The 27339-nt window shown below is 42.4% G+C and overlaps 1 protein-coding gene across 11 annotated transcripts in view; it reads right to left on the reverse strand.

The window, feature by feature from the left end:
- Window positions 1-874: 874 nt before the first annotated feature.
- PPFIBP1 (PPFIA binding protein 1) overlaps window positions 875-27339 on the reverse strand; it is a 115387-nt gene continuing 88922 nt past the window's right edge. For 8 of the 11 annotated variants that reach the window (XM_030478651.1, XM_030478650.1, XM_030478644.1 and 5 more), the window contains 18 exons: window positions 26635-26719; window positions 24816-24973; window positions 23759-23889; window positions 22172-22225; window positions 20938-20998; window positions 19854-19883; window positions 18561-18732; window positions 14684-14825; window positions 14297-14425; window positions 13325-13475; window positions 11993-12104; window positions 11786-11874; window positions 7369-7491; window positions 6419-6544; window positions 5384-5572; window positions 4747-4926; window positions 4322-4387; window positions 875-3551 (listed from right to left, as the gene is read on the reverse strand). In XM_030478651.1, the coding sequence (XP_030334511.1) occupies window positions 3465-3551; window positions 4322-4387; window positions 4747-4926; window positions 5384-5572; window positions 6419-6544; window positions 7369-7491; window positions 11786-11874; window positions 11993-12104; window positions 13325-13475; window positions 14297-14425; window positions 14684-14825; window positions 18561-18732; window positions 19854-19883; window positions 20938-20998; window positions 22172-22225; window positions 23759-23889; window positions 24816-24973; window positions 26635-26719 (2085 nt within the window). In that variant the 3' untranslated portion in view covers window positions 875-3464. The remainder of the gene's footprint in view (window positions 3552-4321; window positions 4388-4746; window positions 4927-5383; window positions 5573-6418; window positions 6545-7368; window positions 7492-11785; window positions 11875-11992; window positions 12105-13324; window positions 13476-14296; window positions 14426-14683; window positions 14826-18560; window positions 18733-19853; window positions 19884-20937; window positions 20999-22171; window positions 22226-23758; window positions 23890-24815; window positions 24974-26634; window positions 26720-27339) is intronic. The other 3 variants (XM_030478652.1, XM_030478647.1, XM_030478649.1) reach the window with 1 other exon arrangement.

Genomic DNA, 27339 nt, shown 5'->3' on the forward strand with positions numbered 1-27339 from the left:
AGCATGAGTTGTGCCCTGGCAATGCACACGGAGCAATGGCCATAAACTGAAACACAAGAAGTTTCACCTCCTCATGAGGAAGAACTTTATGTTGAGGGTGGCAGAGCACTGGAACAGGCTGCCCTGTAGAAGTCCTCAGGTTTGGATGCATGTATGTAACTTAAGCAAACAGAAAAAAAGCTGGGTTTAATTTCCATAGGCTCTTGATGGATACACATCTATCTTTTCATCATTACTGTAAAAAAACAGACAACAACAGTTTTTTACATTCTAGGTTTCAAAGAGTTTATCCTCAGTGTTCCCACTGAAATGTTGATCTGCTGATATTAACAAAAGCACAGAAATGAAGGTCACAAGATAGAGATTCTGCATTTTCTGGTCCGCTATCTATGCTACGCTGGGCAAAACCTTGATCATCACTCGTACCTGCACCCCTGCAACAAAATGTAGTAGCTGGAGCTCCTACGACTGATGAGGGCTGCGAGGAATGGCACCTAGGAGCAGAGAGACAGTAGCTCTATACAGCAACAAGGGCCAGAACTGGTCCTTCCTTTGTGGTCCTTCCTTCCTGTGAGGACTCCTTGAGGAGCACACACTGAGCAACAGGGAAGTGCTTTCTCATCACACCATACCAAACAACCCAAGATGGTTCAAATCTGGATCCCAGAAATAAGTAGACTCAGGGTAGCTGATTTCTTAGCCGTTAGCTGACTCCTTCTGCATGCTCTGTCGACAATCAGAGTCCACAAAAAATGTGCAATTTTGCCCCTCTTCCCTCCTGTGTTTTTTAATTAGAACAAAACAAGCTGCCTATGAAAATAAAAAAGAAAAAAAAAGGACATTATATTAAAAAGGAACCAGCTTCCAGAAACACTTGGCATTTTCCACAGACTTTATTGGATTTTACATGGCAATACACAATAGTTATGCTGCCCTCTTCAAACACACACAAATTAAAATACCCCAATGGTATCATTGTGTGCACATGCACATATAAACTTCCTGACTTGATCACTTGCTTTCGTATTCCAGCCCCATAAAATAACCGAGGTTCAGAGGACAGGCAGCTCTGAAGCAATGACCTGGCTCCCAACTGGAGAATGCAGGAATGGGGTTGTTGGGAACAGTATGCTACTTAACTGGACTTAAACCATCATCTGCCTTTGTTGAAAGGCTAGCACTGGACTGACGAGAAATCAGGGACTATTATTTGTGCCTATTTCAGCACATAATACTGTGTCACTGGGTCCCCTTATTTTTTCCCCTGTGAATATCCAGTCAGTTTCACTAGTGAGATTGAATCCAGAGGAATACTTTTGCTCAGAGGCCCGCACCATGTCTTCCCAGCGCTTCTGCAGCATTTGGGAGAGCAGGGTCTTAAGCTCAACTTACATGTGAGTAATAACCATATTACAGAGTATTCACAGAGAGCGAGCCCTGAGTTCCCATCCCAAGCATCTGCACTCTAAGGCTGAGGGCAGGCGTTCCACAATGTGGTATTTCTGCCTGAATAAGATAGCTCAAACAGCCCCAAGACTGAAGAGGAATAAACAACAGTCAGCAAATTATTTGCAGACAGGAATTAGTCAGGAATACTGAATAAAGCTTCAGTTGGGATCTGTTTGTAGACAAATGTTAAGCAGCACAAACCATTTTATGTATACATTATGGATTGTTTGCCTGGCTCCAGTTACTAAAGAGAAAATGGCAGCACTTGATATTATGCAAAACATAACTGGTCCACATCAAGTTTTTCAACTCGGTACATAAATAATAGCCTATGCTGCACATCCTTCCAAGAACCAGGCTGGCAATAGCTTATCAAGTTGCAATAATACAATGCTAGAGGATGTCTCCAATCTACCCCAACCTCTGCTGGGAGCTCCCTGGAAGCCCTTGAACCCTGAAAGAACCTTTCTTCCATTCCTAGCTTTGGTAATAGTGTTTCATAAACACCCACAAAGTCAGCACAGATCTGACACCCCTTGCACCATGCCAGCAATGTGTTGGGAACAGTCTCACTTCCAGCAAGGAGAGAAACGAAACGAGCCACAAACGCTTGGTAAAGCAACACACCACCGCAAGGAACAATTCCAGCTGTACTTTTTTTCTGCCTTTACAAAGCAAAGCAGCTTCATGCCGTTGTGCTAAAATACATGCAACGTTCAACACCATACGAATGACCACTGTAATAAACAGAGTTACGTTTTTGTTGTTTGCTTTTGGCTAGGACACCTTGCAATACCAAAAGTCTGACAAAAGATTTCCACTGGCTAGTTAAGACTTTTAAAATCTGATGATCTTCAAAAGCAGAGGAGCTGTGCTTTAAGAAGGTAAAATGATTCTGATAGCTGAATTTTGGAGAAAAAGTCCCACCTTAGGTTTAATATTCTGAAATAATATATTTCCTATACATTTCTCTATATAACTTTATATTTTTTTGCAACTACACCATTGTTACGTTAGTCACAGCACAGAAATATCCCTTCCATATGCAGGGAGTACTCTCAACTCAAAGGAAATTTTTTATGTCACAGAAGTGTTAATCACCTTGTGTGGATGCTCTAACTACTGCTGCTGGGAACAAGAAAGAAGACGTTTTAAAGTGTACAGTTCCTGTACGAGTCACTCCTAGAAGAAACATGCTTTGTAATTGTTTCATCCCAAATGGAAGATCATTACACTGTGCACTTAAGTAAAAAGCAATGAAAGCAAACAATTCCAAAGGTCAGCCTGCCTTTTCCAGTAACCAGCTGGTATGCAAACTGGCATCATTTTTTCACAACCCTCTCCCCTTCCCCCACACCTCAAACTTTCCATCACTCTATCTCACAAAATCTGAACTCTTGCTTTTATATGTACTTCATATACTTCTTTTTTCCTTTTTCTTTTTTTATAAAACTGTATAAAAATAAGAGCAACAGTCAAGAGCTACCGGGGAGTTTTTGCAGGGCATAGATGACTAAAATCCTACATTGGATACTGTAGGAAGGGCAGAACTGGCATTTGTGCTGAACAAATGCACTTGAAAAAGAGCAGGAACATCTTTTTTCAGCTGAGAGCCTAGAAAAAGCTGGTGATTGATATCTACAGACACAATACTTCTATCTATCTAACAGCTTCTGTTATTTTGAAACAATATAAAGTATTATCTGAAGCCATGAATAAGCAAAAGGAGCACTATTATACCACATAAATTTAAATGCAACACTCTGAAACATAATCACCAGTTTGTACATTAAATATAGTAAAAACAATCACCATTCACCAGTGTCTGGGTGTTTCTTATGGCAATTTTAGAGTAGGCACCGTTTTATTTTCCTATATTCTCCAGCCCCCAGTGTTACTTCTAAGAAACAGAAGCAAGAGCAATGTAATGTACATGATCTGCTGCCCGTCATGTATAATGATGACGTTTCTTGCACATAGGAAAGCGAGCCTTTGTCAGTGCCTGGTGGTTACTGTCACACGTTGGAGTCCTCGTCTGTTATACTGGTGCTAGGAGAGCGAGTCGCAAAGTCTTTAAACATTTCATCTTCCTTCAACATGTGCTAGAAAGGAAAGGAGAGAAGAGTCAAGGTTCAAACCCTCACAACTGAAATCAGGCACTTGGAATGGTCCAGTCCTGTGCCTAGCAGCAACCACCACCATCAGCCCTACCAGCCACTGCTTTGTTGTGCTGAGGACATTTTTCACCCATGCTGGTGAAAACCAACTCACTGCTGCCTGCTGGCCCAAATGGCTCAGGGAGCACAGGCTAGAGCTGGGCTTCCACCCAGAAAACGTGCTGCGACCTTCAGGTGGCAACTCACCACCCAAGGGCAACCCACTGGCCTTGAACCAGGTCCTCTGCCCTCCCTGGAGGGTGGCGAGTGAGCCAGGAGAGCTGGCGACCATGGGCCACCAGCCAGGGGAACCTCCCCACCAAGATGGGCTAGTATCTTCTTGTACCACCAAGTTTTCTTTTCCCCTGCAGTCCCTGTACAAAATCCAAAGAACCTCAACTAACCCCTAGTTTGACAAAGCTTCACTATACCCATAATTTACACAGTACTTTATATACTTTAACCCTCTGAGACCAGTAGTGCTTCACTCTAGCCGAAGACTAGGTCCCGCTATGCACTGAGATCGATCAAAGCAATTGCCCCAAACTACAAAACTCAGCTGCTTGACAGTGCCAGTAGCAGCAAAGAAAAATTGTACTAAGTGTATCATCTGTATTAAATAGCTTCACTATTTAATACTAGCAACTGCCAAGGGGTTTATACCCATCTTAAAGAAACAGAGATCTTATTCCACAGACCCCACTTTTAAGCCTTACTGTCAAGTTGTTGATGCCTTCAGAAAACACTCCTATTTGCCTCACTGTCCCTTCTGAATCTTCCATCTACAAAAAAAAGATAGTGAATAATGAATCAATAATAAAATTCATTGTATGCCATGATAGAGTGGCAATTAAGTGCAGCACATAATGCAACTGCTTGATTACACCAATAATGGTCAGAGCAAGGGAGGAGTGTGCACCACCAGGAGAGAACAGTTATGCCAGAGTAGGTCCCAAAGGTGCTGCATTTACAGCTTGAACCTCCCTGGGCTGAGAGACACTTTGTCAGTAATGCTGTGTGACTGCAAGTAGTCCGGACCTTCACAGGCCAAAGCAAAAGGAAGGCTTCCCTGGAAAAAAAAAGGTTTTCCACCAAACCCAACAGCACAGTCAAGGACTCCAAACTGCTAGAACTGCCATACCTGCTCCAGCCTGTCCAAATCATCATCATCATATACTCGGATATCCAGGCCAGGCTTAAAACCCTTCTTCGACCCACTTCCAGATGCCCGTCCCAGCTCCATAGGACACACATACTCTTCCACATCATCTTGCTTCTTCTTCCTCAGGCTTCCAAAACTGCTGAAGGCAAGTTTCTTTGGCTTACAAGTGAAGAGAAAATTGACAATAAGTTAGACAATAGTTAGTATTTCATGCTAAATGCATCTAAAAGAAGAATATGTGTCCCCTCATTCTACAGTCATTAAGACAACACCATTTAAAGGATCTCAAATAAAATCGGAATCCCACTGCATTAAACCATAAGCATATAAATGGTAAGAGACAGTCTCCCTTCTAAAACATCTTACAGGACAGACAGAAAGACAACACGCAAGAGTGCTACCTCTTGTCTGTGCATGTGAGAGGCTGAGGTATGGTGCGTTCATGGTAGACACAAGTGTCAAACCCAGGTCTGCTGAGTCTTGCTCTCATGCTTCTTTCTCAGCCCCTTTTCTCAGACCTTACTGAACTGCCCTCCAAACACAGACAAAACCAGCACAATGGAGATCTAAATGCCTGCCTGGAAGCTCATGCACCAGCCCAGGATAAGTGACTTACCTTTACTTTGGCAGTTGCTGTTAAGAGGACGTAGTCTGGGGACTCCATGGCTTCACGTTTCTGCTGCTGGGCCTCCTGCCCAATGAGGAGGTTGAAATGAGTCGCCAAGTGCCGTCTCAGTAGCGTCTTGTTTGGTGGGATGTTCAGCAACTGTGCCATGGTTTCTACATTGAAACGAGGCTCCAAAACCTATTAATGAAATCACAGAGAATCCAGCTGAAGCCAGTACTATGTGATGAGGTCCCAAGGACACCAAAAGACATGCCTATCTTGGTCACTTCCTAAGATTGCTTTGCGGTTTTTGTCTGCATATTAGGGGAAAGACAAAACGAAGAGTGAGAACAGAGAGTTAACTAAAGGATTGATAAAATGCTACCTCCAGGCTTTCTTTCTTGAGTTATAAATAGAAAAAAATTGGCAAGTAAGAAGAAAGGAACAGCTAAATCCACCCTTAATGTGTGAAGCTGCCACAAAATGTTTACCTGCCATCCTTTTTAATTCTGGAAAACATAGCTAGAGGAATCATGGAAAATAAACAGATGTAAAATGTTTGGAGCACGGATATACCTCTTAATCACCACAACAAACTTCTGCAAGTGTAAGTCTCATCTGGAGTTTCTGATGCTAGAGTAATTAAAAACAATCCTGTAGAAACTGCAAATTTTACAGAAGTAACAAGCCTTCCTTACAAAACAAGAACATATCCAGGTCTAGGACCAAGTCTAAGAAGGACAATGGTGGCTGTTTAACAGCATGATAGCAGTGTACAGCATTGTAGGACAGAGGGTGGAGAATACCATACACAAATTAAATTGTGAGAATACACATAATCAAACCCATTGCTGCCCATGCTAATTCTGTCCAAGACACTCATGACCTTCAAAAAATAGGGTACTAAATTTTGATAGCGACTTCTTATTAAGCAGGATAAGAAGATAAGGTGCGTGCAGCACAGATAACGCCAGAACTTTGTTCTAGCAATTCTTAGCCATGTTTTTTCTAATAAAATGGAACAAGCAAGTCAAAAAGCCTTACCATCAGTCCCCCATGCACGCCGCTCCCCCGCAGGTTAGGTGCATACTCTGCCAGATCAACGGAGCGTAACCACTCCATCACGCGATGGTTGGTCCACTGGGTGACCTCAGAAGGTGTGACGTTATTCTGTGAACAGGAGGAGCGGGCAGTTAAGGAGACTTCCCGTCCCAGCTGTCTCAGCCTGTCTTCACTGAAACAAACCTCTCCTGCCCTTAATGAATGCAAGCCCACCTTGCACTTGAGAAAAAAACAGCCAGCTCTTTCTGGACTGCTATCTTGCAGCAATACCAACGTGGCCAGGGGTCTGGACAGTGGACAGGTCCGTATTAAGCTTCACATCATTTGATCACCTGTTGTGCACTAGGACTACTTGCAATTTCTACCAGTAGAACTGAAAATTTAGCTAGCTCCATGAGCTGCTGTGCTTTTCTTGCAGATACACATCATGAATCTAAATCCAAGAGCCTGGGTTGCTTCATCATCTATTGCTCTACACAGCTTCCTAAACAAACTGACGGCAGTCTCCTGTCTGGTAACAGGACCAAACTCCCCCTTTTACACAGAACATTTTGACACAACCATCAATATTCCAGAGAGTTACACAAGACTCATAGGAACAGTGCACTGAGTTCAAGATGATTTATGTTCCAGACAACACATCAGAGACTAGGCCAAAACAGCCAGCTGTAGGTAAAGAAGAGAAGCGGGAGATTTGGCAAGGGGAACATGAGTCTGGGACCATGGCAGGTGGAGAAAAGTAAGTGGTATTCCAGGTAGTGACAGCAGAGCATGAGACTGGAAGAACAAGATGAGAAAAAGGAAACTGAAAATGAAATAGAATGAAATAGGAAGGAGGCGACAGACAGAGAGAGCAGAGCAGGAATAATCAGAAACACCATGGAAAAAAACCCTAGAGGATTCATCTTCACAGCTTCATCTTAAAGCAGTACCTCATCAGATGGCCTCCTGCGCAGGCAGTTGGGCTCAAAGTTATTTATTCTCAAAACCTGAATGGCTCTCTTGATGCTGAGGTGGTGGAGGACGCTGACAACTTTCAAGGACAGCAAGTCATCCTGTTGAAGAGGAAGGAGAGTCAAGCATAAACATACTTACTGGTGGAAACAGCACCCAATTGGAGGAGAGTGCTTTGGACCCTGGCTTAAAAAGACACATCTGGCACATTCTGGGTTAAGATTTTACTATGTGAGACACGTGATTAATGTCAAACCATCTGTCCCAAAATAAAAGCTTCCCATGTTGCACTATACTGGCTCCTGGGTGATGCTCTTCCCGTAGGGTACAGAGCTCTGTACGGAAACCTGGGGTAACAAGGAGGGGAGGGGGTGAGATGACACATCCTTAGTGATCCGATTAAAGCCAGGACAGCTTTCCAGACACAGTGCATCAGACTCACCTGGCATTTGCATTTAATCCTGCCAAAAGTTTTAATACCACAAATGCCCAGCTAGAAGTTTAATTGAAAACAATAAATTACCCTGAAAATTGAGGCATTCTGTATGCTTAGAATAAAAATGAAGAGGGAAGAAGAAAAAGATGAAGGTGTGCCAGGTTTGTCTCCCACAACTGCAAATGATAAATCTTTTTTAAATGCTTGTCACAAGTGATGGAATGATGGAAAGGGTGACCATACCCTGGCTTGCAGAGAGGATAACCTTAAGTCTCCTTTGCCCCAGCTCACTGTCATGGTAGGTCCTACCTTGCACAGGCACTACTACAATTTGAGGGAAGGAGGGCAGGTTGGCCAGGAGTGCCAATTCCCCCGAAGGAGCACGCTGGGCACCCAGGCGGCCTGAAGGTTAGCTCTGTGACAAGGCACCACAAGGCAACCTGACTGTGCCTTTACACCACACCATTTTCAGCATGCAATGAGCCACTTCTCACACGTCACAGGACAAGAGCCTGCAAAGGCACGGCTACACTCCTCCCTGCAATGCATTGGCGATACTAACAAAACCAGCCGGTTCTTTCTCCAAAAGCTTGATGCTCACAGTGTTTTTTTACTTAAACATTCATCTCACAGGGGACTTATTTTATAGCTTGTGCAGACCAGCTGGTTAGGCTCCCACTGCTGCCTGTGGAGACTGTCAGGCATCTCTTAGGACAATTTGTGGCCTGTCAAGAAATAAGATGGTGCCCCTGCACTGCCTTCATGTGGACAGGTAGCTTTTGGATGTCAAGAGCCAGGAAAGTTTAGTTCCTCCCTTTGTGACTACAGTAGCAAGCAGGAGTTTCGCTTTGGCACCATTAAAATTCCATTTCTCCTTCCTGTAATCAGGGCTCCTTCAAACCACCGACAAGTGGAGAGACAGAGCCTTCTGGCACCCAAGGGGGCTCATCTCACAGGAGACGTGGTGGACAATGGCAAATGAGACAAAAGGTTTAGATGAAGCTCACAGGTCAAAAAAAGGCTGTTGGTACTACCCAATATCCTGACCTGCTGACTGGTTTGCAGTCTACATGATGCAGAAGGTGCCACATTTTGTCCACCTCTGGTTTCATTCCAGTGTCTAGCCCAATAAATACAGCATTTCAAAACCAAAATAGTAAGATTCTCTCTCATTTAGGGAGCCCAACCATGAAAAGCTTGTAAGGAAGAGTATGTGACAGGCCCAGCTAGACTTCCAAGGTTGCTTGCTGCTGCTGTTGATCAAAAGGAGTGCTACAAAAGAAGAACTTCCCCTGCACTGCAACTGTGGTCACAGGCTGATGAGACTTGCATCCCTCCTGAAGTAGGCTCTAGTTGTAATTCAGTCCTAACTGTGCCATTAAGTGTCTCAAAAGTCCAATTCTCTGCTGGTGCAAGTTGGCTGACTTTGATAAATTTATAATCCTTCTGTCAGGGCTAACTTGGCTTAATATGTTTTAGTGTTACTTATGTGTTATGAATACTGGACTCTATCTGGTCAGAATATTTAAGACTAGATTCTTCAATTACCCAAACAGTTCACTGTGTCCAGCTAACCTCAAAATGAATCTAAGAGTAGAGTACCTATGCCATGGTTTGCTATTTTATTTATTATGACAAATATTTGCTATTGTTTATTTTGAGTCACAGTAACTTCAAGAGATTTTAAAAAGTATATTTCTTTTATACTTGGCATATAGCTGTATCTAGTTGGTGTTTACACAGAATCTGTTGTGATAATTTGATGGTTAAACACTGTTTAAAAATATCCCTAGTGATCTACAACTAACGGGAAGAGACAGGAATAATATCTATCTAAAAGGCAAAGCTCCTGCCACACGCCTTCTCTGTCCACCTATTACTTTTCTTTATTTTTTAACACAAGAAAGACTGACTATTGAATAAGTTCCCTTCCATTACAGCCTATGCTGCATCTGAACCCACATTCAATCCTCATTCAGTTAATACAGTGGTGGTAAAGTCTCCTAACACAAGACCAACGCTCTACGACTTCTATATTAATGTACAAACTCAAAATAAGAAAGGAAACAAAGACCAAACCCCACTACATAAGCAATGAGTATTTAACGTTTGACCAAAATGGACTCGACAGCATAGTCATGCCAGGTAGGTGAGGCAGGTCAGTCTTGGGCAGCGGCTGCAGTTCGTCAGCATCATTGTGCTTGTCTTACAGGAGGAGAATGAGATGGATCAACCTTAGGCTTTCTCACAGTGCTATTGTAAAGCCCACACAAAATACATGCAAATATAGCGAAAAAAGGCAACTTCTTTTAGTCTGACCATGGCATGGCTTATGAAAGAACAAGAGTGTGATTGATTTCTTCTTTGTCATACAGAAGGAATTAATACTAGCAATGCTCAGTTTGCATTTGTGTCTCCAGAGAAGAACAAAGGTCTTATCTCATCTGACCTGAGACCTTACACAAAAGAAACCTGCTGGGTTGGCTTCACCTGACTGGCAATAAACTGGAACGCTGACGCTAGTGCTAAGCGTTTTGAAATACGTTATGCAAAAGCTATTAAATGTAGTTTGTTTTCAAACAAGTTGACTCTTAAAACTAGAATCTTCTTCAAAGGAAATGGCTTGGGTTTTTTCACTTAAGCACCCACATGAATAGGTAAGTAAACTGAATGTTTGCTCACTGAAGAAAAAATTCCACCTGCTTCTATTAATTAATAACAACCTGAACAGCAAAGGCCCAGCTGCATGAACTGTGACCACAGAATTTGTGTACAAACACTGCCTGAGCACATCAGTGTCACACACAACCATTCAGCATAAGATTGCCCATTTCTCATGCGTGAGTCCGGGCTCTTGCTTACTATGTTACTTCTCTGGGCTGTTCAGCCTGGAGAAGAGAAGCTGCGTGGGGACCTCATAGCAGCCTTCCAGTATCTGAAGGGGGCCTACAAGGATGCTGGAGAGAGACTCTTCTTTAGGGACTGTAGCAATAAGACAAGGGGTAATGGGTTCAAACTTAAACAGGGGAAGTTTAGATTAGATATAAGGAAGAAGTTCTTTACTGTGAGGGTGGTGAGGCAGTGGAACAGGCTGCCCAGGGAAGTTGTGAATGCTCCATCCCTAGCAATGTCCAAGGCCAGGTTGGATGGAGTCTTGAGTGACTGACATGGTTTAGCATGAGGCGTCCTTGCCCATGGCAGGGTGGTTGGAACTAGATGATCTTAAGGTCCTTTCCAACCCTAACTATTCTATGATTCTATGTTTGCTTTTCCACCTTAAGATAGTATCTTTAAAACTTGAAATAATATAGGAAATACTTGCAGGTGAGTAGTAGTATCAGGCCTTCTGTTTTCTACAGGTTACAGCTATTAGCATTAGCTTAACACAGGACACCCACTACAGTTTCAAGGGGTCCTTTAAACACTGCAGTGAAGCACACAGACAAATATGGCATTCTGGCTTATCCTTGCAGCAGTAGTAATGTCTCTGACACTCTGACCTCCCTCAGCATTCTCCCTATGATCATCCAGAAAATGTGAAGACCTGCTTTATGAACCATTCACAGAATCATATCATAGAACCACAGAATGGTTAGAGTTGGAAGAGACCTTAAAGATCGTCTAGTTCCAAACCCCCCAACACAGGTTCCACTAGACCAGGTTGTTCAAAGCCCCATCCAGCTTGGCCTTGAACACTTCCAGGGATGTGGCATCTATACCTTCTTTGGGCAATCTGTTCCAGTGTCCAGTCCAGGAGAAACATGAAGGCTAGGATGGAGAGGTTGGAGGGTGTTATGTGAATTTAGTATCTCTGCAAGTTGCAACAATAGGCACAGTGAAAGCAGAGTCTCTCTAGTCTCACCTGGTCTTCAGTGAGCTATCTGGAGGTACATCCATGTGCATAAATGCAGAGTGAAACTAAGAACATGAAAAAGATGTCAGAAAAACAATTTACTCACCACGCTCATGTAATGGAGCATTCGGCCATCCACCTTTCCTTCATCAAACTGGGTCTTATACTGGGGGAGGCCAATGTCATCCAGCCACCCTAAGGCAGAGGCAGACACTCACATTAGTGTGGTAGCCAAGTTCTCAACCTTTGGGCCCCAAGTTAGCTATGATTGGGAACCCCTAAGTTGCTGCTTCGACATGTAATAAAATCTTACTGGTAACCCAGTGGTAATCCAATTTTCCATGATTGTTTTCCTCTTCAGATCCAAGTGCCTGCAGAGCAAGCTGAAGCTTCTTCCGATGCAATGGGTGCTTTATCCCAAGCTCCTGTGAATGGAAAGAAAGCAGCAAACCTAGAGACAATACTGTATTTTACTTCTCTCTCTGCTTAATTACAAATGGTTTCAGAGTCACACAGCACTTGCTGGTGACTTGGCAGGTGTATTTTCTATTTGCTGAGTATCAGCATCATTTTAGCACACGCTCAGCACTAGGGAAAGGCCCACTCGCTGTGGTGGGTTGATTTCAAAACATGGTGGATTCCAAACTGCACAAAAATATTTGCCATAATATTCTCATACCACGTTAAAAAATCCCACAATATAGACCATGTTAGCATTCAGAAAAATGCTTGATGGGACTACTTCCTTCCCCCCCACTTAGGCAGGCAAGGTTAAGAGATTTATTTAGTTAAGAGCATATGAAGGTCCCAGGAATTACTAAAACTAATGCTTCCAAATGCATAACACCTTCGCCTGTTTAGTTGCAAGTGCAGCCATTCCAGGACCTGTTCAATCCCATACACACTTCCACCAGTGCTTGCTAGTCAATGCTACCTCTGATAACACTATTACAAGTCACTATGCTCATATCACACATTTTTTTTATTCCAGTTGTATTGTAACTACAACTTTGAATTATCTCACTGCCTGATCGAGAAAACAGGCTATTTGGTGAGTCATTTTTTTAAAAGCTGAAAATTCAAACATTAGTGAATACTGTGGATTCAAAGTATAAATTGAATCAAATTTTTTTTTTCTGTTTCTGATTTTAGAAAAAAGACAATTTTGTAATGATTTAAGACAAAGAGACTGACCACCCTGTGTATAGCAAATCCTTATTCCTCTTTGTGTAAAATGGGCAGAATATTTTCTGCCCAATCAGACCAAACCAGCAGCTTTTTACACCCTTCTCACACAGGCATAAAATAACTACACCATACATGAGTGCTAATGAATCAAGGCTACAAACCCATATGATAATGAGGCACTCTCGTGCATATTTTTAGAAGGTGGCATAGCCAACTGATATGTCCATGCTTAATGAAGTTAAATCACATTTAATTATTAGTTTAATTACAGAGCATTAAGTTTCTATGAAACTTCAACTAAAAAGAAAGGTATTTGGCATCACTGCAGATGACAATGCTTTAAAACCTCATCTTGTTTTATTTTTCCTGGGTGCGCCTTACAGGCATGATTTACATGCGCCAAAGTAGCAATGGTTTTGTACGTTTAACTGAAAGCAGTGTTTCCAGCATTTCTCACCTTTTCCAGATCCTGCTGAGAAGCCTGCAGAAGTGTTTGCCCAGACAGTATCCAGTGTCTGCCATTACTTATGTAAGAGCCTAGCCCTTGGTCCTGGAGCCAGTTGCAAACCTGCTCCTTTGTCCACTTTGCGAATGGCATGTCCAGCTCACTACAGAAGATTTTACCAGAAAAACACTGATTAATCCTGTGCCTCGAATCACCTATTCTCATACATAATGATAAACCCAAAACTTAAGCCTAATACATGAGTATTTTGTGGGAATTGGAACAATCTCTGGGGAAGAACATGCATCGTGGTCAGCTGTTACGTGAGTCTCACAAGGAAGAGGGTTTCTCTACTTCAAGGCCATGTTGGACAGGGCTTTGAGCAACCTGGTCTAGTGGAAGGTGTCCCTGCCTATAGCAGGGGGTTGGAACTAGATGATCTTTAAGGTCCCTTCCAACCCAAACCATTCTGTGATTCTATTCTATGATTCTGAACTGTTAGCACCATGAGGTGCTAATCACTGCTGATCTCCTGTCACTACCACAATAAACACAGTCTATATATACTACTGAAAACAACCACCTCTCTGCCTTGCATGGCTGAAACTCTGAACTGAGACCATAATTTTCCACATTAGCCTTTAATCACTCAAAATGCAGCAGAAAGTATACCAGAGGAATATCTGCCATTGCCATGTGAGGGCTCATGCCCTGCTTCTCATGGTCTCACACCTATACTACTCTTAAGCCATAAGCAAGGAAGGCTCCACTCAGCAGCAGGACCCCACGACCCAGCAACCAACTTCAAGCCTCCAAAGACCATCTCTGAAAGGAGGACACAGCCTAGATCTGCCTGTTTCTGTCTGTCAGGAGAGGGGACATTTCATTTCATTTCATCGCTGTGCTTCTTCTCCTCTAGGTGCCATGCTAAACCGGAGCTGCTGGGAAGGCAAGCACCAGCACACTTTGCAACACTTGTCTTACTTGTGAGACTGCCCCAGGTCCCGAGACCAGCCCAGTCGTGGCCCTGCAGTAGCTCTTGTCCCTCCTCTTTTGAACTCTGTCTCGGACATGTCATCTGGGTTGAAGGTGGTGGACTGGCTTCTTTTAAGTCTAGTTTAAAGGAAGAAAGAATATTCACATTTGGCTAAGGAAAAGGCATGCTGCTACTACTGCAACCAATATAGGCAAGATCTCCTACATGGTTTGTAGCACTTCTACCTGCCATCAAACGCCACACTGGCTCCTGCACTTGAGACAGAAAACCATGCAGCCACACAATGAAGGAGGGAAAAAGGGAAGATGTATTCCCAGCAAACCCCTGTGCAAACCCCAGCTCTGGCGAATAGTCATTTCTCATCTTTTACTTACTTTCCAAATAACCTCTTGATCCCTCTGGCCTTTTTCTTGGAATCCGGAGAAGGTGGTGTCATCTGTAGACTATCTGCTTCTTTGGCGCGAGGGCGCAAGCCAGCCAGATCCAAGTTATCTGCAGATCCCTTCTCTGTTTCAGCTGTCAGAAAACAAAAGCCCCATCAAGACCCACTCGCGCAGGACTGTACAGACACACTCCTGAACTCAGGAACAGCTCTTGCTAAAATTATTGAAAGCCACCATGTTAAGAAAATGGGGCAGAGAGGGATGGGAAAATCCAGGAGAATCAACATGTGTTTCTCCTTCATGGGCCTGAATGGGAACACTCCAAGGCAAGGTTCTGCACCAGTTAAGTGCCTTGCATCCAAGGTGGGCAAAAAACACCTTGTGAATCAATTAGTGAATGAAGTCCCAAGTTTACTCTTTCTTGGGGACTGCTCCTATAGTTCTTTCACAGACAGAGCCAAAGCACGTGGATCTCCAGAAATAATTCAGTGCCATAGCAGGGAACCAAACCAGGAGTCCCCAAAGCACAGAAAAATAAATAATTTCCCTGCAGGCATCTTTCCTAATAACCTGCAGTATTCCATAAGTTCCCCATCCAGGAAATTTCAGCAACAAACAACTGCCCCAGGAGCAGGAGGGCCTTTTTCCTCACTTCTGCAAATTGTGGAATATTTTGTTCCTCTGCAGAGAAACACCATATAGTTTAGGCTCTGTTTGAACTTGATCTTCCGCGTGATGCACAAAGCCTCTCTGATTAGAGACCCTACACATTACCACCCACTCTAAAAGCATTAAATCTTTCATCTGTAGCTGTTGTTTTCTATGACAACAAACCTGAGGGCTCCTGTCCCCAAAAGAGAAGTTGTCACAAAAGCTAAACTAACAAAGAAGAAAATTATTTTAAGATCATTTAAAAAAACTGCAGTATCTACTAGGCTACATAAGCAGAGATGTGCCAGCAAGTGCCAGATAGCTGAATTAAACTACCATGTGGAGTTTATGCCATTTACTTGCTGGGAAACAGTGACAGCATGAGCCTGTTCAGATGAAGCAGCTGTGGCAAGGCAGCCTGCAGCAGGCTGACAGTCAGACCTGTAACCACTTTTACCATGTTTTAACACGGCTGTTTAATTAGATGACCATCATTTGGTTTTGAAATGGACTCTTAGACTTCCAGGAGAAAAACAAACAAGTTATGTGAATCAAGGTAGAACATATATTGCTGGGACACGTGGTCTCAAGGCACAGAATTAACACTGAGGCGGCCACAACGTGCCACAAACAGCAGTAAACTGCAAGCTGTGCCAGCTGGGCAAAGTTTAAATGATTCAGCCAGAATACATTTGAACATGTCCCGTTTTCCACCAATGCTTTAGATGTTAAAACCTTTCAGTGAGGCAACAAGGCTGCATAGAAGATTATTTATGGGCACTCTGGTTTGACTGATGTCGAATATGGGGACCCTGCCAGTAAGAGACAGCACTAATGTCGAACCAGGCTTTTGCATTCGTGGCTTTTGCTTTACTTGTAGAAGAAAAGGTGCTAGGTCAGAAAAAAGTACAACTGAACAGCTTTCTAGAGAGAGAATACTAGGACAAGGTTGGGCACATTAGTAGCAGAGATTTGCGGGTATTGCAACATTTGCTCCTTGTACCTGATTCCCTTTCATGCACTGACACAACGCCATAGAACACCCAGCATTTAATGGGCCACATTGGAAACCAAGAAGGCCCAGAGCACTTGGTCTCTCCGTCAGTGAGGGGCACACTAGGTGGCTGTACAACCACTCCGACTGGCACAGCTCTGCTAAGACAGGACCCTGCAGGTCTTACCTGCCCTTGCCAGGGAATGCTCACATCACTAGACGTGGTTTTTCCTACGTGAATGGCTCCATCCCCATTTGCCCTAATTATTTCTCATTTGTTTAATATATAATAAATAACTACCTCTTAGAAGAGGAATTACGTATCCTTCTCTCCAGCACTCTCACAGTGAACACCCGGGAAATATACCTCATTCCCTGCTTCCCCACTCTTTAAGCTTTTCCCGGGGCTCCAGGACAGACAGATGAGAGGACAAATGTGCTCTTGATATTTAAACATCACTGATTCTCACCTACTACTTCGTCTGTGGGTAACTTTGTGCTCAAAGTTACAGCAAAGGTCTCTGCAAATTAACCCGCAATCTCTCTCATTAGTAGCAGTTACTGCGAAACGGCACAGCTGACTTGTAGCAGAGGGCAGGTGTTACATGAAAACTCCTTTTAGCGATGGACAAAAATTTCAATGCAGAGCTCTGGTGTCTAGTTCTTGTTTGAAAAGTGTGTGGCCATAACCAGCTGTTAGCAGCAGTCACAACACAGCGCTGGTACAGGCAGGCATGCAGGACTACTATACCTAAAGTAGGTGCACTTGCACTTCGACTGCGATCTTCAGATATCCAAAACAACGCACATAACCACACGCAGCACAACGGGAGAGAACACGCAGAGGGACAAGGTAAAACACAGTTCAAAACTTACATCAGCAAAATACAAGACAAAAGGAGGGGGGTACATGAGACACATGTGCCACACACAATGCTGAATTCACATAGAGATGAGGATTACCAATTCACTGTTAATCCCCCTCACAAAAAAGAAATGCAGTGGAGGTCTATGGTGGAGAGGGTAAAAGAGCACCGCAGTGACTTCGGTGCAGGGACGTCACTTGCTCCATAACACACTGGGCAGGTGACTCACATGGGCTCCCATGAAGTGGCAAGTATCTGGACACCAGCTTTACAGATGGAAGCACTGAAATATGGATAACATACATAACTTATTCAGATTTACAGGACCCTGATCTAGATGGCACATCTTCCAAACCTTTATGACAGTCACAAGTACTCCACTTTGTTAGACAATTTCAGGATGAAACAAACGACTACACAAAAGCACACATGAAATAAACCAAAGCAAAGAGCCTAACCCTCAGAATAGACTTCTACATCTATTCCAAGTAAGCTAGCAAGTTCCCATGCTATATGTCACAGGCAAATATGGGTAACATATAATAAATGTGTAGGTATGCTATTTCTTTCCAACAAAAGTCTAAAATTGTCTTTAAGTAAGATCAAGACACTCTTCTGCTCAACAATGCAGAAGCTATCCCCCTTTGGGTTTCTGAAAGATAGAGCTAAATTCCTGTATCTTGTGCAAGAGAAAGCCAAAAACTTTAGATGAATGGCAGCAGATCTGATGGACAGACTCACTTGATCGTTGAACTGGAACAGTGGAAAGACTACTACAGCAGTGGAGTGAATGCATATAGCATTTCAGTTGGTGGCAACAATGACTTCTGCATTAAGCAGAAAATTTTGTTTATTCTTTGTTATTTGCAAATATCATCAAATGACAACACCAAAACAACCTCCCCGCCATTACAGGCGAGCTTGATTAACTTGTCAATCCTGTTCCTGTTGTTGACATTGCTATTGCAAGGCTGCTTAAATACACATAAAGAGGAAGACTGAGGCTGCTGCCTCATTTCTGTACATCTGAAAATCTTATGAAAGATAAACTGAGTATGGAGCCAGGAGAAGAAAAAGCCCACAAATCCCATGTGTGAACTATTGCCAGACAGCTAGCATTTCAAAACAGCATCAATCCACTACAAGGTCCCAGGAGACATATCACAGCGAGGCTGAAACAGATCAAATACTTCATTACATCAGTGAGGGGTTTTTTTGTTGCTGTTTGATATTTTCCAAACATTCTACTGAGAAAAGTGCCACCAAGTCACAGTGAGACTAAGGCTTCTTACAGGTACAGCTGTTGATAAGATCCTTCAAAATACACAGAATTTGCATGCAGGTGCATGATACCTACCCAGATTGGGGGCACTTGCAGTCCTCTTGTTATTTTTTATCTTGAAAAAGCCTCGTCCAAATGAAGATCTGGCTTTACGGGTACCAAAACTATCCTCGTCGCCTGTGCCACCATGAGAAGGAGACTTTGGAGGGAGGGTTGCGAAATTATTACCCTCTACAGGAGGTTTAACCTGCTCAAGTTAGGGAAGAAACATTCAGTATCAGGAAATTGCTAAAGGCCTTTTGAGAAAGACTGCAAAGTGACTGCTGACAGGTAATCTTGAGAGTCCTCTCATTTGTTACTACAAGAAAACAGAATGTAAAAGCCATAAAGGAAGACATAAGATCTTCATCTGAATATGTTCAGGACCCAAGACTACTATCACAACTTTCTAAGAGTAACATGTCTTAAAATGTTTCTCAGTTTCTGCAAGGCTGGAATACAGGTATGGACGAGGTAAAAATACAGTCCTGGAAGGCTTAACTTTTTCAGCTTTCTAGGGTTTCTATCTCCCTCACTGGTAGTGTGGGAGGCAGTGGGAAACAAAAGAAAGAGACGAGACCCCCACAGTATATCAGTTCTCTGCCAAGCGGCAGTCAACTCTTTTCATCTATCACTGCTCTGCAATTTCAGAATTAATGGATTGATTGACTAAGTCCAAGCAGGCAGTATAAATACCAGGACTGACATCATACACACTTCACTGTCTCTTTAAAAGGAGGGAGCAAACCCATTCACAATCCAAATATCGTCCTTTGGCTCTTGCTGAATCAATCAAACATTGACCCTACAACAAGAGGTATCTGAGGTATGTCATTTCTGCTTGGGTCTTCTTATAGGTAATAATCGTTGCATGCAAACTATGGCCATATGGTAACTGCAGGGTAACTGTTCTGCAATGACAGTCTTTTTAGGAACACAGTTGCTAGTCACAGAAAACAATTTGTAAAGCCAAAGATTTTTAAAGAAACACTAATCAAAGGTAATTATAGGCTCAGTAAAATACTTAATAGTTAGCTTTGCTAATTATCTAGTGGTAGAATATGTGGGGGAAACGTTAGTTTAGATGGCAACCTTATGCTCAACCAGACTGAAAGATAATCCATGTGTGAGAAGACAAGAATGTGTGAGACACTATATGCCTGACACTGAAAGGATGGTGACAACCATCATATACTCCTCGCTATCTTGTCTGCAGGTCTGCTATTCCCCCTCTGGAACTGCATGCCACAATTTCACACAACTGAGCTTTTCAACACTTGCTCACTGTGTGTTTCTCCATGTACATGCATGAGTGCGCACACACGTTACCTCTGTTGGCTTCTGTGCAAAGTCTCTGTCCTGTTTGGGAGAGATTAACAAAAACATTTTAAAAGCCATGGTTTATAACCAGTATTCAATTCGTTACCCTGAGTTAAATTCTGACTGTAATACCCTTCCTTGCCTATTTTTCCCCTCTCAAAATAAATCTCTTCAGAGCTGTATTTCACACAGATTAATTCTTGCTTTCTTTAAGGTCAGTGAGCTGACATGAAAATATGGTTGGTTTGCTTTACTTTGTAAAGGATTAGCTGTGTACTTAATTAGCGACATACAGCCTGTTAAGGCGCTAGCGGGAACAGCTGGAATCAGGCAGGGCAGAAGCCAAGTAGATAAAACATCCACAGCCTCCACTCCTTGGCTGTCCAAATGAACCAAAAAAACCCAAACCCTAACCCATGAACTCTAGCTGTCATCATCAAGTTCTGGTTACATTTTCAGTCCTGTCAACATCCCTCCTGAGCTGCAAGGCACAGCTCAGCAGCTTGGGTATCAGGGAACTCAGGAGCTTTTAAGAGTTTAGGCTGTCAAAAAAGAGCACAGGAATTGCCCTGATTTGATAACATTGTTAGAGGCTAGCTAATTTTGATCACTTCAAAAGAGACCTAAACTGAAGCTATCACCAGACATACAAAGGCTCAGTATTTTGTTCCCCATCACCTAAGTCACCCCAGACTGTATATGCATTAATTTACACAGCCTTCCAAAATTGTTTGCCTTAAACACAGGTAGGAACTGGTAGTAGGACATACTTTCTTCTTGTATGAAATCAGAAAAGCCTATCAACTAAGAAAACCCCAACCTCATTATCTGAGGAAAAACACAACAGGAGAGTCTTGGGTAAATGTCTCATGTAAAAATCGAAAAAGCACCTGTGTTCTCAAGGACAGATTTTCTCCTTTAATAAAATAGGGTCAATGTCACATGTATGAGATCATTGCTAACACGTGACAGGAGGAGCCCTACTCTGACTCAGAATTTCTCAGAAGGTGGCAACAGTGTCCACATGGTCACTGTTGTAAGAGACGTCACCCTTATTTCTAAGGGGATGGGAGGAAGTAAGAGACCAACCAACCGCTTCAGATATCTCTTTTCTCAAACTGCTCAGACTGCTGGACTTCTGCAGCGAAGAAGTTCTGAAACAACAACATAAAAAACAAGTTACTGGAATTGAATTTGCTAACATAAACACACTCTCAGGAATCAGCTTTAAAGAAAGCATTATAATACATGATGAGATATACTAAAACCAAAATTGAATTAAGGCAATCAATGCACTAATCAGAGCCCATGCAATTTGATGAGATACTGTAAGAACCTCCACATTGCAATTACTGCTGCTAATGCTTCAGTGACATGATGCCTACCTTTGGATATTTTTGGCATCTTATTTAATATTGTATTTTCAGAAGCACAAGCAAACGTTACACAGGCAAAGCAAGTGATATAAACAAAAGCTATGGAAAACAGTATTTTTAGCAATAGGCTTCTGACTAATTTAATCCTTAAAGAACCCAAGCATATTAAGTCAAGCATGTATGTTTTAGTGTTTTATCTTTGGTTCCATTTTCCATTTTGGACCACATATCCCCCATCTTCTGGTGGGATTTTGTCCTGGGTTCAGAAGATTTACAGTCTAAAACATTTAAGTCTGGTTGAAAAGAAAATTACTGTTGAAGTTTTTCCCATAACCAGGTATAAATTTAGAGTAACTCCACTGAATTTTACGAAGTTACTTATCTTTATACCAGCATAGGGAGAGTAGAATTTGGCTCTGGGAATACTGTTGTGGCACTAAGTAACTCAAGATAAAAACATCTGCTGAGCCTCACACTGCATACCAGACTAAACCTGTTGAATTAGGCAGCTTACTAACAAACCACTCTGACTCAACTTCGAGTTCATAAATATTCCCACCGATTTCCCTAGGGAACATGGTTATGTGGCAGAAATTAGAATAGTTTTCTCATTGTAGTCAGCTGATCTCCTTTCCCCACTATCAAAAGAAAAAAGCAAATCACATGCACATGTACTACAGAAAATGTAAATTTCCAAGTATGTTGACAGTGTACAATCAAATCAGAGATTCTTCACAATGTGAAAGTAATTAACTGCACATGTGCGCAAATGGAGCCTTGGAAAATAATGATCATGAAAACACAGGACATGACATGAGCAGAAAGCTACCACCACTAAATATCACCTTGGCTAGAATTAGTTGTTACATTTACATGTGTACGTAAAATGGGTGGGGATATGGGGGGTTCATATAAATATGTTCCCTAAACATTTTTTATTACGATACTTACACTGGACTATCACACAGCTGAGTTTCTGGGGAAGAACCTAATGATCTTCCTTCACTGTAAAAACAAAAAAGGTATTAAAAAAGCAAGGCATTTGGGGATTCCATCCAAATACCTTGCTGATACAGAAAAACTATCATCTCAGCCTGCTTTAATCCTGTTTTCACTTCAGCTATTACAATACTAACAGACGGCAAATCTTCCCCTATACTGTGGCAAGTCTTGTAAAAGATAAAGGACAAAGGTGAGCTCAAGAGCTCCAGAAAAGACAACTTGCATTGTAAGTTGGTGACAATACTGCACTATTCAGCTTAAATAAATGCTGAAGTTACAGCACATGCAGGGTCTGCAGCAGCACCAAGTAGTGGAGGTCACCGGCTCCCTCTTATTCACCCACAGCGTGGGGAATTTTGCTGCTGGTTAGTGCTTTGTTTGTTTTTTCCAAGATGGAACACAGATGAAATCCCTGTTGGTGATGGCTAGAGCTGCATAAGGCACAGCACAACAGAAACCAAGCAAAGTTCATCTTCTGCCTAGGATGCTTTCCTTGACTGGAGCTGGAAAAATCATGCATCAACTTGTGCTTGCACTTATTTTTCACATCGAGATTGATGATGGTTTTAAGCCAGCAAGATTTTCTTGCCTCTGGATTCTTAGGATTTGATACTCAATTAGACAAAGCCAAGGCTTGGACCCAGAAGAAAAATCTCTAGCACAGCCTTTGTCTAGCTGCGAGTCCAGTGGGCTTTTTGGTACTCCCTGCAGTGCCACTGCACATCTACAGGGACCGGGTTTCCTTACCTGGGCAAGGAGGGTGCAGGCTTAGAAACACTGGAGGCAGTTGAAGGCCACTTCTCACCCAGGACGTGGCCACTGAGTTCAAGCAGGAGGGCCCAAGGGTGCCACAGGTCAGGCATAGCCACACATCCCCACCCTGGATTCCCTGGCACTCTGTGGCTACACATTTCATCCTGCTTTCAAAATCTCAGGCAGGGCTCTGGTAAGAGCAAGTGAAGAAATATCTTTGCATTTCATCATGCCAAAGCACGGCAGCGAGTATATCTCTTTCTCTGATTTTTTGAAGTGCCTCCTTCTGGGGCTCCAGTAACAGCTCAAGGTTAGAGATGGACAGTCCTTTTGCTGCAGCTTTGGCAGTGCCTTACATCAGTCTTTAGCAACTGTGGAAAATGCCTGCATGCAAATCATCAGGAATGAACTTGTGCTAGCACAGCCAACACTATCTCAGCCAGACCTAGATGATGTAAACCTAGATAAAAATAATGATTCTGTGTCCTTCGTTACATGAGATCAGTTTTTCTCTCCTTCTGTTCACTTCTTGCAAAGCAGCTGGTATAGAGTTGGAGTGCTGCTACAAGCAACAGCAACCAAACTAATACTTGCTTACTGAAAAAGATTTAATCGATGCACTTCACAAACATAAGCTTAGTTAGCTATAGCTAGTCCAGTGAATGCTAGCCTTGCTTAACTGACATAATGACTTGGCAGTACAGTAACTGACAGAATTTTACTTTCAATAAATGCCCCAGAATATTGGATTCGCAATTGAAAAATACATAGAAACAGAAATACCTCATTTCACTTGCAGGATCTGGCCTAGGCTGTGTTTTCAGTTTCTCTGCAACAGTTTCTAAGCTCTTGGATGTTGATGAAAAAGAAGGGATTGAAATCTGTAAAATACTGGTGTGGATCTGTAAGGAATTCTAGAAAGAATGAAGAATACATGTTACACTGGTTTGAGCTGAAATTAAGCAGTCATAATTTAAAAAGAGTAGTAAAAAACTATGAAGAAAAGGATCTGAAATAAGATTTTTTTAAAGCTATTATTTTATTTCTTTTTATGTAATACAATGATTTATTACTTGGAAGATGGCACTGAAGATAAAACATGAATGACTACACAGATAAGCTAAAGCACAGGCAAAAATCTCACAAGTCTTGCAAAGCTGCCTGCTAAGTTTCTCTCTACCACACACCCCATGAAGGCTAGCTCTCTTTGCAGGTTTACTCCTGTCCTCAACTGCACAGAGAATACCAAAAAGCTACTAAACACTTGGTTTAGTTTTCTTCATAGTGTGTTTATGCTGTTTAATTAAGTTAAGTTCCTGCTCTGACTCAGAGCTTTAAGAGATCTATAGTTTCATTACTGGAAAATGCAACTGTAAAAATTAGAGATTGGACCACGACCTACTTATCATTTAACTGAATGGATGTAATGGTGACTGCATCCTTTTAAATATAACAGGATATCTTAACTAAGTCCCAACATGTTTGCTTTGAGTTCCTGACAAATTAAATGCAGCTCCTAAAACATTCGATATGAAAAGTAATTCCTGTGTTTGATAGGAAAAGTAGTTTGGGCCCATTCTCATGACAAATACACCTATTTGCTGTCTCCTGATCCCATGTGATGATTAAGAAAAATAAGTTTAACTGAACTTGAATGAAACTCCTGAGCAGCTTTCACAAGAAACCTAAATTCTCCAAGAGGATATGGGACATTCCTGAAAACTGTGCAACCCAGAAAATATCTTTTCAGGAACTTGAGTTTTGGCATCTGCAAAAGGAATCCAGCACAAGCAATGTTTTTAAGGAGTGATGGCATTAAATGAGGAAGAAGAAAAGATACCTCTTCATGAATGTTCACGTTAAACTCATCATGGATTGGAGATGCTGTTACTGGGGTTGGAGATGGGCTTTTCTCTGGATCAGTGAGGCTCGGTGTGTCCAATAAAGCCGTGGAAACAGACCCTGAATTCAAGAAGTCTTCACTGTCACTTTCCTTGCCTGAAAGAAGAGAAGAGGGCTTTACTTCTGGATACATGATGACCCTTGCTCCCATGCACAGTGCAGCCAATGTGCCCACTTACAGGCCAAAAGGGAAGAAGCTAGGATTCTTTTTTTTTTTTTTTTTTTAAGGACAGACTACAATAGGTAAAGAGAAGTCACTGCCGAACGTTGCTCCCAATTCAACCACCACAGCACAGCAGCGTTAGAGCAGAGAGAGGACATACATCTTACAGCAAAATTCGCAGCAAATGCCCTCAAGGCATTTAGTGGGATCTGTTTCAACACACTGAATAAACTGGAGCAGTTATTTCCTGTCCTGTGTCCTGGAATTTCATACTAAATACTTCTTTTCCCTTATTCACTAGGGAAGGACCAGGGGTCAAGGTCTGCCTGAAACTTAAGATGTCTCTATGGTATCTTCAAGTTACCCATAGGAAAAGTGCAGCCTATTGCACAAGAGTCCAACACCAGATTTTAAGTGACTATATTGTTTGCAGACTGCCACAGAGTGTCTCAGTTAATACTGTAGCCTGCATCAGCATGTGGCATTCTCTGCTCACAACGAGCGACTTGCTGCTCCTGAACTGCCTCAGTACTACCAAAAGGCTTGGATTTCCACACTTGTCATTGATACCAGAGTACTGACACTGATAAGAAAAGGTTCTGAAGTCTGTTTTAACATCCTCATGTCTTTGAAGGCCTAGCACTATATGAAAGAGCAATTCCTATTCAAATTCTCCAATGCTCAGCAGGGTGTTTTGCCCTCATCACCACCCTTCCTCTTCCCTCAGTAATAATGTGCTTTCCCAGCCTTGCATCAAACTGACGACCACCTCAACGTTTATCGCCCTTGAAGATCAAAAACTCCTGGATCTGGAAGCCTCCACCAGTCTTGGAACATATGGAATGGACCATTACATGTGCCATATTACAGCTACCATTTCAGCCACACAGTTAAGCTCATTATCTGGTGACAGAGATTTTTTTCGGGTGTGTGTGGAGGGAAAAAAAAAAGGTAGGAAAAGCCAGCTTCACCCCCACTGCAATAGGGAGGAGAACTATTCCACAGCTGCTGTACGTGATGGTGTGTGAAGGCTTCATTACATGCCAAAGATGTGGCGTGTCATCGCAACACAGTCCTGGCAGCACATCCACTTTGCTACAGACATTTTTGCAGCTCTTTGGGTACTGCTATTCCAGCTTGAGTGGCCACTGGGGTGGTGCTGGCTTGGCCTGTAGGAACGCACATGCTCAGGCACTGCTCTGCTACTACACTGCTCAACTACCAACCCCTCCCTAGGAACACATGCGAGAGAGGGGAACAGCAATTTTTAGCAGTTAATGTAGCGGCCAGGCCTGAAAGGCATTTCAGGCAGCTATGGAAAGAGCCTGAATGTTTATCATATTCAAAATAATTTTACAAGGGGAAAATAAGCAATGTCACAATAATAGTTACTACCACCAGACAGTAGCACCCAAATGTGCAGCTGCTGGACAAAAAAAACGCAATTTACCACTTCGCAACAGTTGAAGAACTGGCTTTTCTCTACCTAAGAGATGTCTCCAAAGATAAGTGTAAGAGTCCATCTAACACTACCGCAGTGCACCTGCAGTTTAAATGAGAGTAGAGTTTATTTTTTTTTTTGATTGTACAATACCTTTTTTACCTTGAGCCAGTATCACCATGTCTTGAACCTTCTTGTACCTATTCAGAGATTGCCGAAGCTCTTCTATCTTCCGATCCTAAAATAAAGGAAATATGTGACTGTGCTGCTTCCTTCAGCAGATCAAAAGTAAGAACTATAAATAACAGAAATTCTTCAGTTCAATTGGTTGTGAGACTAAATGAAACAGGGAGTGTGGATGGGACAGGACCCAGAACTCTGAGAGGCTATGAAATACCAAAACTTGTATTTAGTAAAACCTTAATCTGGTTAATCACCAGAATTGTCCCAGCCTTGAAAGTGGATTTCAGCTCCCTTATTAAGTCAAAGGTGGAATATAATGAATCTGCCATATACAAAGAAAGCAGTAATCAAAGGATTTAGGGCTTTGGTGATCAAGAGAAAACATCCTACAAGAGGCACATGCATATGAATGTGCAAAATGATACATGAAAATAATTTATACTCTACAGAAAGCTCTTTCAGAAACACAGCCTGTGATAGCTCAAGGGACTTGTATGGAGCTCTTCACATTTTCAGTACACAGTGTAAATTGCCGTCACGCTGAATTGAATGACACAACACTGTAAGGACCCTGTGCACATGCAACACAGGTCATAAATGCCCTATTATAAAGGCACTGTTGTGCTTCTGACTAGAGCGAATCACCGCCTCTCAGAAATTTGATTTTTTAATTGG

Source organism: Strigops habroptila, chromosome 3, assembly GCF_004027225.2.
Source record: "Strigops habroptila isolate Jane chromosome 3, bStrHab1.2.pri, whole genome shotgun sequence".
NCBI lineage: Eukaryota > Metazoa > Chordata > Aves > Psittaciformes > Psittacidae > Strigops > Strigops habroptila.